The sequence below is a fragment of the Pelophylax lessonae genome (genome assembly GCF_965119305.1).
Source record: "Pelophylax lessonae genome assembly, chromosome: 2".
Taxonomy (NCBI): domain Eukaryota; kingdom Metazoa; phylum Chordata; class Amphibia; order Anura; family Ranidae; genus Pelophylax; species Pelophylax lessonae.
Window position 1 is genome coordinate 169914272 of NC_138769.1, and position 17558 is coordinate 169931829.

At 43.6% G+C, this 17558-nt stretch overlaps 1 protein-coding gene across 1 annotated transcript in view; it reads right to left on the bottom strand.

The window, feature by feature from the left end:
* Nucleotides 1–17558, bottom strand: part of SMS (spermine synthase) — a 324565-nt gene that overhangs the window by 181812 nt on the left and 125195 nt on the right. Inside the window, exon 3 of the mRNA XM_082245818.1 lies at nt 11786–11876. Within this exon, the coding sequence (XP_082101944.1) occupies nt 11786–11876 (91 nt within the window). The remainder of the gene's footprint in view (nt 1–11785; nt 11877–17558) is intronic.

Here is a 17558-nt window from a genome sequence, read left to right on the forward strand (position 1 = left end):
ATGACAGCCGAACGCTGCCATGCGGTCAGGATTCAGATACAAGGCCACACCAGGGATCTATTTAAACAGACCCCAGAGGATAGGGTACCACTGTATACCCTACAGACTTTTACTATCTATGTCTGTAGTGAATAGAGTATAAGATTGGAAAACTATGTGCGTCAATGAAGTTGGCAAGTCCATAGATAAGGGTCTCCCTGTATTTTCAATAATACCTTTTACTTAATACTTACAGTAGAAAAAATGGAATAAGAAGAAAATAAAGCAGTTAACTTTGCATCATTATATATATATATATATATATATACATATACACATACACACACACATACGCATACACATACACATAATATTATGTGCACATTTAGGTAACTAATATGTGAATATATACATATATAGAATTGTATTGTAAAAAAAACTGTAAGACACTAAGAGTCCATTCAGACTAGCGCGACTTGTCAGGCGATCGCCATTAAGTAGTACAGGACCCGTTCTAATAGGAGCGACACAAGTCGCTCCGACTTAGAAAAAGGGTCCTGTACTACTTTGGGGCGACCTGGAGGCGACTTGCATTGACTTCAAATTATATGAAGTCTGTGCAAGTCGCGCCGAAGTCGCGTGCACTTCACAGGTCGCCCCCACAAAGTCGTGTCGCGCCAGTCTGAATGGGCTGTTAACACACACAATGGGGTGAACTAGAGTTCATTGCTGCCAAAAGTTGTATACATATTATAGTCCTTGGGATTGAGAAGTCTTATCAAGACAAAAAGAGTTTGATTTAATGATTAATATGTTGGGCGTCCTACTCCCTGTAGATAAGGATTAAATTGGGTGTAAGAATAGATACTGACTTTTACAAATAATTTTTAAAAAAAATTTAGGAATTCTGGAAACTAATGTTTTTCTGATTGCAAGACAGGTGTCAAATTGATGGTTTGCTACAGTGGCATAGGTCTTAGAAACCAATCATATTGTTCCTCATACTCTTGCATTTTGAAAAATTGTAAAAAAATGGGGCTTGCATGCCCCTATGCTTTTGAACATGCTCTAGCTTATTCCCAGCTGTTAATAAATCTGCATCATTGAAGGTCCTGCCTGATCCAATATGTCATCAGTAGGGATGGTCTCAGGAGTGTTCGGATCCTGGTCCCAACCCACCTAACCAATCCCGCCAGGAAGCCATCACTGCACACCGCCAATCATAGGCAGTAAGGCATTTCTTGCAGCTGCACTAACACACTCAGCTCATGATTCGCGGCACGCAGTGACTGCTTCCTGGCAGGACTGCTTAGGTGGGTTGGGACTAGGGATGATCGAACGGTTCGGGTCGACCATCGGTTCGGCCCGAACATTGGGTGTTCGAGGTTCGGCCGAATTTAGAACTTTTTGCCCAAAAAGTTCGGAATTCGGCAACCAGAACAGACCAAAATGCAATGGGACAGGAAATGGGCTTTAAAAGCCTGTGATTGGACCAGAACCATTAGCAAAAGCCAATTGAGGGGGCAGGAGAATGCTAGGAATGTGATTGGAGTGACTAGGGGGTCCATAGTCCAATCATTAGTGAATACGCCCCCCAGTATATAAGATAGCCCCCGCCAAATTCCTAGTATTCTTATACGGGACATGGAAGAGAGTGGAATGCTGTTCTTTTACTTCTGTTACAAAGTGTTACAAAGTGTCATTTAGCATTTATTAGTGTGAGGAAAGGGATATCTAGTGTAGTTAGAGTGCTCTTTTACACTTTAGTTAGCTTTAATTTATTCAGTTTCTGTAGGGAAAGTGTTAAGTGTAAGGGGACCGTAGTGTAGGGTTAACTGACAGTGACTGCTATGGAAGGGTGACAAAACCCTTCCAAAGCAGGGTGACCGCTATAGAGAAATGATCATTTCTCTGAGTTGCTTCGGCACAGGGATATGGCTTCTCATCAGCCAGCATTTTTTATGCTGCAGGGGTTGCCACTGCCAGTGCTTTTTTGAGGACACGTTTGATGTCAGACATGGCATCTGAACATGTGTATAGGGGGTATATATACACAACCATGTCTGTATATATACACCTAGACATATATAGGTGTGATAGTAGCAGAAATATATGCTTGCGCTAATGAAATCATTTACACTAATATATTTCTGCTACTATCACACCTATATATGTCTGGGTGTGTATATACATATAAGTATGTGTGTATATACACCACTATACACAAGTTCAGATGTTTTGCCTGCTTCAAAAGAACCCAAAATAATGCCCAAAAAAACGCTAGCGTCAAAAAAAAAAATAAATAATGCCCAGGTGTGTTGTTGCAGGCATTTTTTGGGGTTTTTTGGAGGCAGGCAAAACATCTGAACTTGTGCACAGTACCACTATACACAAGTTCAGATGTTTTTTCTGACTCCAAAGAACCCAAACAAATGGCTGCTATTAAACCGGCAAGGTGTGAAAAGCGAGAAGCCATACTCCAGATCTATAATTGCACTAATACAAACAATCTTTTTTTTTTATGGTTCTGGACATGCTACAGAGATGAAACTTCACAGGTACACCTTTTAGACCCCCCCAGACACTAAATCACACAAAAAAAGTTCTTAAAAATTGTCATTTTTGATAAAAAAAGCCAATTATTGAAAAAATTAAAAAAAAAAAAAAAAGAGAGAGAGATTTTTTGATTTTGGATTTAGTATCTGGGGGGTCTAAAAGGTGTACCTGTGAAGTTTCAGCTCTGTAGCATGTCCAGAACCATAAAAAAAGATTGTTTGTATTAGTGCATGTGACAGAACCCACTGTCACTGTGTGTTTTGGAGGGGACTGTGCGCAAGCCTCCTACCAACAGACTATGGGCCAGAAGATACTGGAGTTTGGCGCTGCAGCCTTTTGACTTTACCATCTACTACTGCCCTGGGAAGCAAAACAGCAACGCCGACGAATTATCCAGGCAAACAGACATTGACAAATGATCCGTAAGTACTCCCCGGACATCCCCAAGCCGATCCGTTAGGATCAGACTGTGTATGCCGGCTTGGTTCTGGGGGAGCAGTGTGGCAAACACAGCCACTGTATATTGTCCTTCATGTATGCATTATGTTTATTGCATGTGTATATTTAAGAACCAAGGGTTTGGAATGTAATGTTACAGCCCTTCTCCCCCATCCCCCCCTCCTGTTTCTGTGTCTAAGTGTGTGGATTGATGACAGACAATGGTCTGAGCTGGAGACATCTCTCCGCAGGGGGTGTGTATTAAGACTGCCTGTTTCAAATGTACAAATGTTCAGTTCTCATTGGTTGGTCTATGTTCCCTTCCCCCCTTCTGTGGCAAGGCTAAGGGGAGTTTCCCTAACTGTATGTAAAACTGTATGTCTGGGAATGTAATAAACAGTTTAAGCTCTGCATGGTTAACCCTCAACACCTGTGTGGATTGTCTCGTGATTGAGGGGTTACGGGCTGGGTATGGCTTCTCCGCAGGCTGTGGGTGCGTTTGGAGGACAGGAGACACAGTTTCGGCGGATGTGCCCAGCTGGGGTACAAAGATCCATTACATTGGTTGGCAGCGGTGGGATGTCTCCTGCAGTCCAGGACATCCAAACCACCACCATGATTCAAGATCTGGGCAGCTGCCGAGGAGTGATACGGGGACCAGCCAGCATGAGAGCGGAGTTCGGGAGGAGGCTGCAAGGCATGCGGAAGCACCATCGGGGACCAGCGACAGAGCACACCAGGCTCAGCTGGGAGGATGTGATCCGCCGGCAACTCTGGCATGAGGCGCTAAGCCACGAGCGGCACCATCAGGGGAAGATCCTTCCCTCCTCCACAGAGATGTACCGGACGCAGTACCGTGCGCGAGAGGTGTTCCTGAGGGAACGACCGCGAGATGAAGAGAAGACGGAGCCCGGAAGATTGGTCCAGGAGGAAATGAGACTGGACGCCAGCTACAGAGCCCTCCGGTGGTTCGCGGCTCAACTGTGGCCAGGTACAGCAGAGGGCAGCCCGACAGAAGGCGTTGGCTATGGCGGCGTGGGGCTGCTCCATCAAAAAATGTACGGAGACCCAGACTTTGGGAGCGATGAGGAGTGGCGGCTGGAACACATTCTGGATTTCCGAGATGAGGTGCTGGACCTCCCCAACGAGGTATGTGACCTGGAGGAATTGGAGTTCCTGGTTGAGCAGGAATGGGAGCTCGAGATTGCCTACAAGCGGCTGTTTGACGGGGATCAGCAGCCTGGCATGGCTCCTGTTGCCTGGGACTGTCCGAGAGAAATAGCAGACAGTCACAAAGATGAGAAGCAAATGGGGCCAGGGGTGCCCCTGCGTCTCCCCGTCCTGACCGCAATGGAAGAAGCAGGGATGATACAGAGGGCACTGCGAGCGCTAGAATGCCGGAATGCACCGGAGGTCCCCCAGGCAGCGAGACAAGCTAATAGCATGAAGGTCTCAGAAGGGGGAGTTGAGACAGGCGCTGGAAGGCTGGGAAATGGTGATCAGCAGCAAGTTCAGAGTATCTCATCTGGTGCCCCAGCAGAAGCGCTGGCTACAGGGCAGAGTGCCCCTGGCATCTGCCCAGCATCAGAAAAAGAGTTGGATCCGGAGAGTCTGAGAGAGGATCTGCGTGAGCTGTTTTCCCAACAGCAGATATCCCCACCGGGAGTAGAGGAAGCAACTCTCCCTCCCCAGCAATTGGACACTACCCCAATGTTCATCCCCCCAGCAGAAGCGCTGGCTACGGGGCAGAGTGCCGCTGGCCTCTGCCCACCCTCAGAGGTAGATCCCGGGAGTCCGAGGGATGACCTCAGTGAGACGTTTCCCCAGCACTTGGACACTACCCCAGTGTTTATCGCCCCAGCGGAAGCGCTGGCTACAGGGCAGAGTGCCCCTGGCATCTGCCCAGCATCAGAAAAAGAGTTGGATCCGGAGAGTCTGAGAGAGGATCTGCGTGAGCTGTTTTCCCAACAGCAGATATCCCCACCGGGAGTAGAGGAAGCAATTCTCCCTCCCCAGCAATTGGACACTACCCCAATGTTCATCCCCCCAGCAGAAGCGCTGGCTACAGGGCAGAGTGCCGCTGGCCTCTGCCCACCCTCAGAGGTAGATCCAGGGAGTCCGAGGGATGACCTCAGTGAGCCGTTTCCCCAGCACATGGACACTACCCCAGTGGTTATCCCACCAGCAGAAGCGCTGGCTACAGGAGAGAGCACTGATGGTCTCTGCCCAGCATCAGAACAAGAGATGAAGAATCCGGGAGACAGTCCCTGCAAGATACCTTCTCAGCGACTGGTAACTACACCAGGAGAAAAGCAAGTACCTTTTTCTCCCCAAATGCATAGCCCTACCAGAATACATTCCCTACCAGCGGAAGCGCCGGCATCAGGGCAGAGGATTATTCAGCTCCCCCCAATATCTGCAACCCAGCCCCGGATCAGAGGAGTGCAGACAGTTGTTCCCACTCTGCAGCGGCTGTTTTTATTCCTGGGAGACCCTATGTGCAATTTTGCTCCCCAGCGTCAGAGTCGTACTTTTACTTTTCCTGGTTGCCTGGGGTGGAAGTTTGTGACTAACGCAGGTCCAGACCAGTTGAGGGTCAGGAACCTCGTTAGTCTGTTTTTAAAAGGGGAGAAATGTGACAGAACCCACTGTCACTGTGTGTTTTGGAGGGGACTGTGCGCAAGCCTCCTACCAACAGACTATGGGCCAGAAGATACTGGAGTTTGGCGCTGCAGCCTTTTGACTTTACCATCTACTACTGCCCTGGGAAGCAAAACAGCAACGCCGACGAATTATCCAGGCAAACAGACATTGACAAATGATCCGTGAGTACTCCCCGGACATCCCCAAGCCGATCCGTTAGGATCAGACTGTGTATGCCGGCTTGGTTCTGGGGGAGCAGTGTGGCAAACACAGCCACTGTATATTGTCCTTCATGTATGCATTATGTTTATTGCATGTGTATACATTTAAGAACCAAGGGTTTGGAATGTAATGTTACAGCCCTTCTCCCCCATCCCCCCCCCCTCCTGTTTCTGTGTCTAAGTGTGTGGATTGATGACAGACAATGGTCTGAGCTGGAGACATCTCTCCGCAGGGGGTGTGTATTAAGACTGCCTGTTTCAAATGTACAAATGTTCAGTTCTCATTGGTTGGTCTATGTTCCCTTCCCCCCTTCTGTGGCAAGGCTAAGGGGAGTTTCCCTAACTGTATGTAAAACTGTATGTCTGGGAATGTAATAAACAGTTTAAGCTCTGCATGGTTAACCCTCAACACCTGTGTGGATTGTCTCGTGATTGAGGGGTTACGGGCTGGGTATGGCTTCTCCGCAGGCTGTGGGTGCGTTTGGAGGACAGGAGACACAGTTTCGGCGGATGTGCCCAGCTGGGGTACAAAGATCCGTTACAGTGCAATTATAGATCTGGAGTATGGCTTCTCGCTTTTCACAGCACCTTGCCGGTTTAATAGCAGGCATTTTTTGGGGTTCTTTGGAGTCAGAAAAAACATCTGAACTTGTGTATAGTGGTACTGTGCACAAATTCAGATGTTTTGCCTGCCTCCAAAAACCCCCAAAAAATGCCAGCAACAACACACATGGGCGTTTTTTTTTTTTTTTTTTTTTTGACGCTAGCGTTTTTTTGGGCATTTTTTTGGGTTCTTTTGAGGCAGGCAAAACATCTGAACTTGTGTATAGTGGTGTATATACAAAAAACGTTATTGCCAAAAAAAAAACGCCCAGGTGTGTTGTTGCAGGCATTTTTTGGGGGTTTTTGGAGGCAGGCAAAACATCTGAACTTGTGCACAGTACCACTATACACAAGTTCAGATGTTTTTCCTGACTGCAAAGACCCCAAAAAAATGCCTGCTATTAAACCGGCAAGGTGCTGTGAAAAGCGAGAAGCCATACTCCAGATCTATAATTGCACTAATACAAACAATCTTTTTTTTTTATGGTTCTGGACATGCTACAGAGCTGAAACTTCACAGGTACACCTTTTAGACCCACCAGATACTAAATCCAAAGTCTAAATAAAAAAAATCTCTTTTTTTTTTTTTCAATAATTGTCTTTTTTATCAAAAATGACAATTTTTAAGAACTTTTTTTTTGTGTGATTAATAGTTAATGGGGCATGACCCAGAACCCTAGGCACTTTTTAGGGGCATTTATTGGGTTTTAGGGCTTAAAAATTGTGTTTTTTGATTACCAAAGTTCGGGTCCCATTGATTTCAATGGGGTTCTGAAATCCGGGCCGAACTTTCGGGAAGTTTGGATCTTCTGGCCGAACTAAACTTTTCAAAAGTTCGATCATCCCTAGTTGGGACTAGGATCCAAACATGCCCGAGTCCATCCCTAGTCATCATTTCTACTTTAACCCCCTTAGGCCGAACATACATGGTTTGAATCTCGGCCGGTTCAGCAGGATTGAAACCGTTAATGGGAAGGCTGAATGTACCAAGCTAATTATCAATCAACTTGGTTACAACCAGCCTGCCGGATTCTCTTAGAAATATTGCTAGCGGTTCCTATAGCCGCAAGCAATAATCACTGTTTTCTCCTGGGGGGGATGGCTTTGCCTGCCTGCCCCAACACCAGAAGCGGACAGCACTGTCTGTGTTAATGGGGGAATTGTGCAAATCTCTTTTCACTGTGTATGGCCTGCCTTGCACTCCCTTGCTGTTCCTTCCTCTGGCACAACTAATGCTGAAATCAGTGGTGTCATTAAAGTTGGAGGAGCAGTGACAACACTCCCTCATTCTTATGATGGCGATTGGGGCTAGAGATTGGCTGCTAGGTTACAGCACTGTCAAGGGGGGGACAGGTCATGTGCTCCCTTTTACTCAAAAGCACCAGTTAGTGTCCCAGCTGTGAAGAAAGAAAGAGGGGTGAGGGAATACAGGCAAGAAGAGTAATAGGTAGTCTGGTGAGGGAAGGGGGAACGGGGTTGGGGGCCTTTGCAGAGATACTGTACATGGAGACAGACTATCCAGGTTGCACCATGAAAATGTTGTATGGACAAATGGGAAACTAAACATGTATTAAAAGTGCATGAAGAGTAAGAACCAACAGCAGTCTTCTCATCGTTGCTGTTCAGATACCTTCCATGCCTTATGCTTCATGCCCACAGGTGCGATCATTACTTCCCTCATTCAACCCCGCCACTACAGATGAGGTTGCTAAACTACTTGCTAACATCCACTTAACCACCTGCCCTCTTGATCCTGTTCCTTCGCAAATGCTATGTTCACTTTCTGGCCCTATTCTATGCTCTCTAACCCACATCTTTAATCTCTCCCTCTCTTCTGGCATCTTCCCCAACTCTCTAAAACATGCACTAGTCAGCCCCATACTTAAAAAGCCCTCACTGGACCCAACCGATCTGAACAACCTACGTCCTATTTCCTTGCTCCCCTTCTCATCCAAACTCCTCGAACATCTAGTCTACAACCGACTGTGCAACCACCTTGCCGAGAATAGCCTCCTTGATCCCCTTCAGTCTGGATTTCGGCCTCAACACTCCACTGAAACTGCTCTCCTAAAACTGACAAATGATCAACTAATGGCCAAAACCAATGGACACTATTCTGTACTCCTGCTTCTGGACCTTTCTGCTGCCTTTGATACGGTTGACCATCCCCTCCTCCTCAAAAAACTCCATGCCTTTGGTCTCTGTGACTCTACTCTTCACTGGTTCTCTTCCTACTTATCCAACTGCACCTTTAGCATTGCGTACAATTCTACTTCCTCCTCTCCTCTTCCCTTCTCTGTTGGGGTTCCCCAAGGCTCTGTTCTTGGACCCCTCCTATTTTCAATCTACATCTCCTCTCTGGGTCAGTTGATAGCCTCCCACGGCTTCCAATACCATCTCTACGCTGATGATACCCAAATCTACCTATCCACCCCTCAGCTCTCTCCCTCAGTCTCCTCACGTATCACTAATTTACTATCAGATATATCGGTCTGGATGTCTCACCGCTTCCTCAAACTCAATCCATCCAAAACCGAGCTTATAATTTTCCCTCCACCACGTGCCCCTTCCCCTGATTTCTCTGTCAATATCGATGGCATTACTATCCCCGCATGCCAAGGTCTTAGGTGTTGTCCTGGACTCTGAACTCTCCTTCAAACCCCACATCCAATAGCTGTCCAAATCTTGCCGCCTCAGCCTCCGCAACATCTCCAAAATACGCCCCTTTCTAACCAAAGGCACAACAAAGCTCTTGGTTCACTCCCTGGTCATCTCACGCCTCGACTACTGCAATTCCCTTCTCGTTGGCATACCTCTAAACAGGCTATCCCCCCTCCAATCCATCATGAATGCTGCCGCCAGACTCATCCACCTTACCAATCGTTCAGTGTCCGCTGCTCCTCTCTGTCAAGCCCTCCACTGGCTTCCGCTCACCCAACGAATTCAATTCAAAATACTTACAAAGCAATCCACAGCTTAGCTCCCAGCTACATCACCAGCCTCGCCTCAAAATACCAACCTAATCGCTCTCTTCGTTCCTCTCACAACCTCCTGCTCTCTAGCCCCCTCGTCACCTCCTCCCATGCCCGCCTCCAGGACTTTTCCAGAGTCTCTCCAATCCTATGGAACTCCTTACCCTTATCTGTGCGATTATCTCCCACTCTATTAGCTTTTAGGCGATCTCTGAAAACCCTCCTTTTCAAAGAAGCCTATCCTACCAGCCCCTAATAAATGTACCTCCATTTTCTCCATCAACCCATCCCCCACGGTTATTGCCTTTTGTTTCACTTTACCCTCCCTTCTAGATTGTAAGCTCTAACGAGCAGGGCCCTCTAGTTCCTCCTGTATTGAACTGTATTGTAACTGTATTGTCTTACCTCAAATTGTAAAGCGTTGCGCAAACTGTTGGCGCTATATAAATCCTGTATAATAATAATAATAAATCGAGGGTTCCTCCAGAGGTTGCTAGGGATTCTATGAGCAAAGAGCATTTGTATATATATATTATATATAGTACAGACCAAAAGTTTGGACACACCTTCTCATTCAAAGAGTTTTCTTTATTTTCATGACTATTGTAGAGTCACACTTCAAGAGGTAGTCACCTGAAATGGCTTTCACTTCACAGGTGTGCCCTGTCAGGTTTAATAAGTGTGATTTCTTGCCTTATAAATGGGGTTGGGACCATCAGTTGTGTTGTGCAGAAGTCAGGTGGATACACAGCTGATAGTCCTACTGAATAGACTGTTAGAATTTGTATTGTGGCAAGAAAAAAGCAGCCAAGTACAGGAAAACTTAAGGAAATTAAGGTCAGTGAGTCCGAAAAATTGGGAAAACTTTGAAAGTGTCCCCAAGTGCCGTCACAAAAACCATCAAGCGCTACAAAGAAACTGGCTCACATGCGGACCGCCCCAGGAAAGGAAGACCAAGAGTCACCTCTGCTGCGGAGGATAAGTTCATCCGAGTCACTAGCCTCAGAAATCACAGGTTAACAGCAGCTCAGATTAGAGACCAGGTCAATGGCGCACGGAGTTCTAGAAGCAGACACATCTCTAGAACAACTTAAGAGGAGACTGTGTGAATCAGGCATTCATGGTAGAATATCTGCTAGGAAACCACTGCTAAAGAAAGGCAATGAGCAGAAGAGACTTGTTTGGGCTAAAGAACACAAGAAATGGACATTAGACCAGTGGAAATCTGTGCTTTGGTCTGATGAGTCCAAATTTGAGATCTTTGGTTCCAACCACCGTGTCTTTGTGCGACGTAGAAAAATTGAACGGATGGACTCTACATGCCTGGTTCCCACCGTGAAGCATGGAGGAGGAGGTGTGATGGTGTGGGGGTGCTTCGCTGGTGACACTGTTGGGGATTTATTCAAAATTGAAGGCATACTGAACCAGCATGGCTACCACAGCATCTTGCAGCGGCATGCTATTCCATCCGGTTTGCGTTTAGTTGGACCATCATTTATTTTTCAACAGGACAATGACCCCAAACACACCTCCAGGCTGTGTAAGGGCTATTTGACCAAGAAGGAGAGTGATGGGGTGCTGCGCCAGATGACCTGGCCTCCACAGTCACCGGACCTGAACCCAATCGAGATGGTTTGGGGTGAGCTGGACCGCAGAGTGAAGGCAAAAGGGTCAACAAGTGCTAAGCATCTCTGGGAACTCCTTCAAGACTGTTGGAAAACCATTTCAGGTGACTACCTCTTGAAGCTCATCAAGAGAATGCCAAGAGTGTGCAAAGCAGTAATCAAAGCAAAAGGTGGCTACTTTGAAGAACCTAGAATATGACATATTTTCAGTTGTTTCACACTTTTTTGTTATGTATATAATTCCACATGTGTTAATTCATAGTTTTGATGCCTTCAGTGTGAATCCACAATTTTCATAGTCATGAAAATTGTGTCCAAACTTTTGGTCTGGACTGTGTATATATATATATATATATATATATATATATATATATATATATATATATATATATATATATATATATATATATATATATATATATATATATATATTAAGCTGTACATAGAATAACTATTAACTAGAGTTCCTGGAGTCCGGAAAGTTTTTTCCAGGGTTCCTCCATGTTAAAAAGGTTAAGAAAGGCTAACACAGAGTCAAAGTCACATGAAAACGTTTCATGCTTGTGTTTTTTTGTTTTATTGAAACCACAGTATGTAACTTCTACAGTATATCGCACTAAGCTGATGATTACTGTATCGTATTCCCCTGGATGAATCTAAACCTGGCACAAATGATCATTTGTGGGAGAAGTGATCAGATCACAAACACGTGGAGTACATCTAATATTTGAGGACATTATATACATACTTGCTGAACAGATTCATTCTCCTTCGGCTCATCACGACTCTGGACATCGAACAGTACTAAGCCATGGGGGTAAATTCTTAAAGTAGCAAAGCTGAAAAAAAGTAACATATGTAAATATATGATCTGTTAGGTTTGCAGTAACATTAACCCTACTTTTTGCCTGGATGCGATTTTTTTGTTATTAAAATACATGGTAATTTCAGAAGTTAGGGTATATTTACACTTTGGGACATTGCTTGCTTTCAGTCATGGTAGTGTGGTCCCATCTACCATGCCAAGAAAAAACAGAAAGAAGGTGTAACGCTAATGCTAATCCAAATAGTCCATAAACAGCACTTGAATATAGATGTGAAGAAGTATGTATTGATCGATCAGGCAGAAGTGCAGATGAAAACCACCACCAGACACCGACCACACTGCCTCTTACCCTCCAGCCGATCTGATACAGCATGAAGTATCCCAAAATTGACTCAGCCAATATCCTCTGTTGTAAGAAAAAAAACACTCCAATCCCTTTTATGCTGATAATGTCAAGACCTAAAACCAAAGGGCCCCAAAAGGAAAGAATGCTCATAGAGTAGTATGTTCCATAAAATTCAGACTTTAATTAAAAAGGTATTTATTGGAATAGATCATTTCATAGGGAATTGGCGTGGTTGCAATGTTGTTAGAGAGATCTCTAAATTAGAGGCTCGATAGATATATAGAGTGAAGAACTACGTCCCACATGGCATGAATGTGGAGTGGGACATTAATGCTTTTATTGCCAATAGATAAAAATATCTTCCATTTTTTGTGTGTTTTATATAAACATGTGTTTTTATAACTTTTTAATGTGTGTGCATTTAATTTTAATGTTTTTTGATATTATTGTGTCTTGCATGGCACGCTGTATTGCATTAGGAATTATGTGGTGCATGTATTTATGGTTTCTGACCACAAGATGGCACTGCGTCAGGATGTGTATATATAAATTAATTTATTTATAGCAATTGGTACAGGTTAATTGATCTGATTGATCTTTAAGTATAACCCAAATTAAGCTTTGTCACGGGGACTGCCATTTTCAATTTGTTTTCTCTCGTGGCAAAAGTTCTGTGCTTTCTGTTATTGGAATGCATAGTTCGCGTGTGTGTTTTCCTTCCGGTATGGGTGATTAATATTACCATCGGAAGTAGAAAAGTCCATCTAATTGAGCCGCTCATTCCGTTCCTATTTAAGGAGCGTGAGGTCGCACATTAGCCACGCCCCTGACGACATCATCGCTGCTGAAAAACGTTGGCTTGGACTTGGACGTGTGACGCCATCACGCTTTGGGACGCAGCGGCCATCTTTATGGTTTGAAACTTATACAGCGCTTATGCTTCTTTTCAGCATTCAAATACTCTGCCAAATGTGAGTGTATAATATTACCTTTTTAATTAAAGTCTGAATTTCTGGAACATACTACTCTATGAGCATTCTTTCCTTTTTGGGCCCTTTGGTTTTAGGTCTTTGGATATGTGAGATACATGGAGACATTATCAGCATAAAACAGAGGATATTGGCTGAGTCAATTTTTGGATACTTCCTGCTGTATCAGACCGGCTGGAGGGTAGAGTAAGAGGCAGTGTGGTCGGTGTCTGGTGGTGGTTTTCATCTGCCTGAAGTGCTGTTTATGGACTATTGGGATTAGCATAGTGCTACATCTTCTTTCTTTTTATGCTATTGATGTTTTATCCTACATATGTGTTAGCAGCTTGCTTTATGCAAATGATTTCATTCATTTTTAGTTATTTAGAGTCTTTAATCCAAGCACAGCTTTCTTTTGTAATTTATTATTGTCTACTGTACCACCTATGTGATCTCATCCTTCATATGAACTGTGCCCAAAAAAACTTTCCGCACTGGAGCTAGAAAAGAGCTCATTTAAATTAACAATGATCTGAATCTGGAAAATGCAGTCCTCCCTTTCTACACTTACCAGGCAGCTAAATGATACAAGCGACAGGCTCCACTTATCTGTTGTTGAAAGGAGCTGCCATACAGACATAGTGCAGGGAGCCCATTGCAGACACTGGCATGCACATGGATACATTGTTATCGTCTGTGCCTGCGCTCACCGCTAATGAGCCTGAATGACACCTCTGTTCATCAGTATTGGTGAACAGCACCTGTCATTTGTGCTGCAAAGACCACTTAGCTGCTCAGGAAGTACAGATTGAAGGCAAGGAGTAGCAGTTGCTCCCAAGAAACAGGTTTCTTCTTCTATTTGAACTTGACCGATTGTAATTAACAGCTATCCCCACCCCTTTGCTCATGTTAAGAAAATTAGTTCTGTTTCCAGTCTGGAGGGTGTAAGATAAACAACCATCAAGAAACATTTTGCTGAAAGAATCCAGAAAGGCACAAGCAGCACTTTTTTTTTTTTACACCTGTGGATAACAATCTTTTCTTCGTTAAACACCAACATTTAGGCCCTGTTCACACGTGTTAGGACGCATGCATCACATGAAAACAAAAATGCATGTTACTTGCTATGGTATGGTTTTCAATACATCCGGTTCACAGTTATGTGTTCCACAGCATGATGGGAAGTAGGTCAAGTACACTTCTTCATCCACTGTTATGAGTCCAAGAGACGCAAAGAAGTCAAGGGAAGCAATGGTATACAAATGCATGGTTACTGAAACCAGTTCCTAGCAGATGGCCATGACCTGTTGTCCTATCTACATTTGGAAACATCAGGCTTCTCTCACACCTCCCTAGACACATCATTTGAAAAAACGCCCAAAGAAAATGTGCCTACACACATGAAAACCTGCAGTGAAAAAGTCACGTGTGTGTGAAGTCAGCCTCAAACATTTATTCCACATCTTCGAAGTACATATCACAGATACAAAAGCAAATTGAAATGATATCTAAATGTTGGTCAAATTCTACATGTCAGAGCCATTTTGTTTCGTCCATTAGCATTTTTAGCTTAACACATTGAGCACAATTACATTTTCCAGGAAATGATTTGTGAATATTCTTACCCCAGCACTTGCAGTTTACAACTTTCAATGCTGCCGCCTCCTTTTCTTTCCTAAACTGATAAAAACTATTTTTGTTTCTTATAATAAAAAAATATAGTCTTTAAATCCATATTGGTACATCAAACAAAATGTTGATTGTTTGTATGACTTACAAATAAAAGAGTCTGATTTTCTAGTGATAACAACCAAAGGAAACTGTAATTTTGGGAATTTTTGCTTCACAGTGCCCCACTGCATTTTGGGCAAAGAGCAGCTAACTCGCATTTTCCCACAGACTTCTATTATGGTGCACTTTGAGAAAGGTTTCTGAAAGCACGCCAAAACCACAGGGCACAATAGAAGTCTATAAAAAAAACACAGCTAACCTGATCCGTGAGTTAACTGCGCTTTAGCCAAAGTGCAGCAGGGCAGTGTGAAGCCACTCTCATCAAGCAACCAGAGCAGAAAATTTCCATCGGACATGGAAATATAAAATTATATTAGCCTGAAAAGCTATACGTGCTATTTCCTATATACAAAACTGACCAAACACTCATTTGGAATATGAACAGTCAGGACCAGTTATAAACCATTTTGAGAGTTTAAGTGCCTTTTCCCTGGTTTCTTAGGACTTTATTCACAAAGACACTGGAAGCACTAAAGTGTTTAGGAAAAATCAATGAGCCTGCAAATGATATGGTAAGACGTTGGAGATTTACTGGTGCACACGGAATCTGGTGCAGCTGTGCATAGTAATCGTTATTGTCAAAGCTTAATTGAACAAGATGAAGTTAGAAGCAGATTGGGTACTATACACAGCTGCACCATATTTTGTGTGCACCAGCTTTAGTAAATCTCCCCCATCGTAAGCAATATTTGGAGAGCTCTAAGGAAACTTCACTGAACACTGATGAGCATGGAGCCCTATCAAAGTTGGGGAGAGGCACCGAAAAGGCAACACAATGATGTTCTGAAAAACCCTTCTGAACACCTGTGTGAACAAGGCTTAGGAGGTTATTTCTGCCTGACTGGCTCCAAACGGGTACAATAATCTGTCCATGCTTGGAATATTAGGAGGCTTGCAGGCATCAGAGAAGAGACAGAGTTTAGGCATGATTCCAAATGTCTGTGGATGTAGCCTGAAGCATACACATGGATGCTTGGTTAACCCCAAGTGTTAATGTCTATGCAATCGATAGAGGGCAGGGACAAGGCTGGATTTCCATCACTCGAGCTTGTAGACACACAACCTTTGGCATCTAAGCAGCACCCTTTTTCTAGGATCATTTTTTTTTACGCAAAACATTTTATGGTTTTGCAGATCTTATTGTGTTAGTATTTTATGACAATGTTAGTAAAGTAAGAAAAAACTGACATTTTCAAAGAAAATCCAATAAAAGATTAGATAGGCTGAGACTGTAGCCCCAGCACAGGGAAGCCTAACTACTCCTGACGCTAGGCAGAATGAAACTGAGTTGGGAGTGGTCACTGCAGGGGGGTATTGACCAGATGGGACAGCCCCCATGGGTGTGTATATGCAAATGCCTTTGTTCTTTTGACTAAGTCTTTACGCCTAGCTACTCCTGTGGAGCGGAAGTCAATACCCAACAGTGATGACTTAGAGGCGGCGGCGACTGTCGGAGGACATAAGAGAAATGTAATTTCCACTGATGTTTGAAAACAGAATGGCAAAGAAGTACACATGAAAAGAAGCCCCTTGCATCTTCTGTATATAGGCACAGACATATACCTGCTGACCAATTGTTTTCCCTAAACTAGCCATATACCAGTTGAAGTTCATTAAAAAATTTAGTTTTTGGAAAGTTAGTTTGATGTTCTAATAGTTAATAGGGTCAAGTCAACTACTGTTTTTGACCGTAGTGATAAATAAAATCAAATGAGCAGAATGGATGATTTTTCTTGCACAAAAGATATTCTAAGTGAAATGTGTTTTTTGTTTGGTAAACTCCATTAACTTCAAACTCGAAAGCTTACATTTTAAAGAACTTTTGAAGGTTCAGATCTCTTAAGGTACTGTCAAATGTACTGATGAGATTTTTCACAAAAAAAAAAGAAAAAAAAAAACCCACCAATGTATGGCCAGCTAAAGAATAAAAATGTGCTGCTAAGCACAGATTCGGTAATGTTCACCCGAGCTGCGCTGTCTTATGGTGACAATTTTTTGCAATCCTTTACCCATTGTTCATTCATATGGGCACTGGTTTTCTAAAAGGAAGAAATCAGAAGTTTTTTTCCCTAATCCCTTCTGGAATATTATGTAACTAATTAATGGTAAGGAAATTATTGCTTGCAATGTATTTTTAGAGTTAATATTCATAAAAGATAACAACCCTCTTTCTGGGTGTTAAGTACAAATTAATACTGATAGTAGAGTTATTCCCTGACACCTACAACTGCTGCCATAAGGCACTTGAGATAAGGTTTAGATGTCTGTGGCATGCAATATAAAAATAAAAAAATGGAGTGTGCAGGCTCTTGACACTAATTATTAGGTTCTAACACTTTGTACTGGCTAGAATATCTTGACATTTGCCTAGTTATTCCTCTTTGTGCTTCAAAGCTGTGCTCAGACAGGGACTTCTTCCATTTTTGATGGACCTGTTCAGTGGTTCGAAAATTTTCCATTTTTCCACAATACCATTACAAGCAAAATATTCACTGCTCAACCTAAGATCCAACCAACCTCTACAAAACCCAAATTAAACGGAGGCTACATGTTCTTACAGAAGCGAAACAACAATAACCTGGAAAACAGC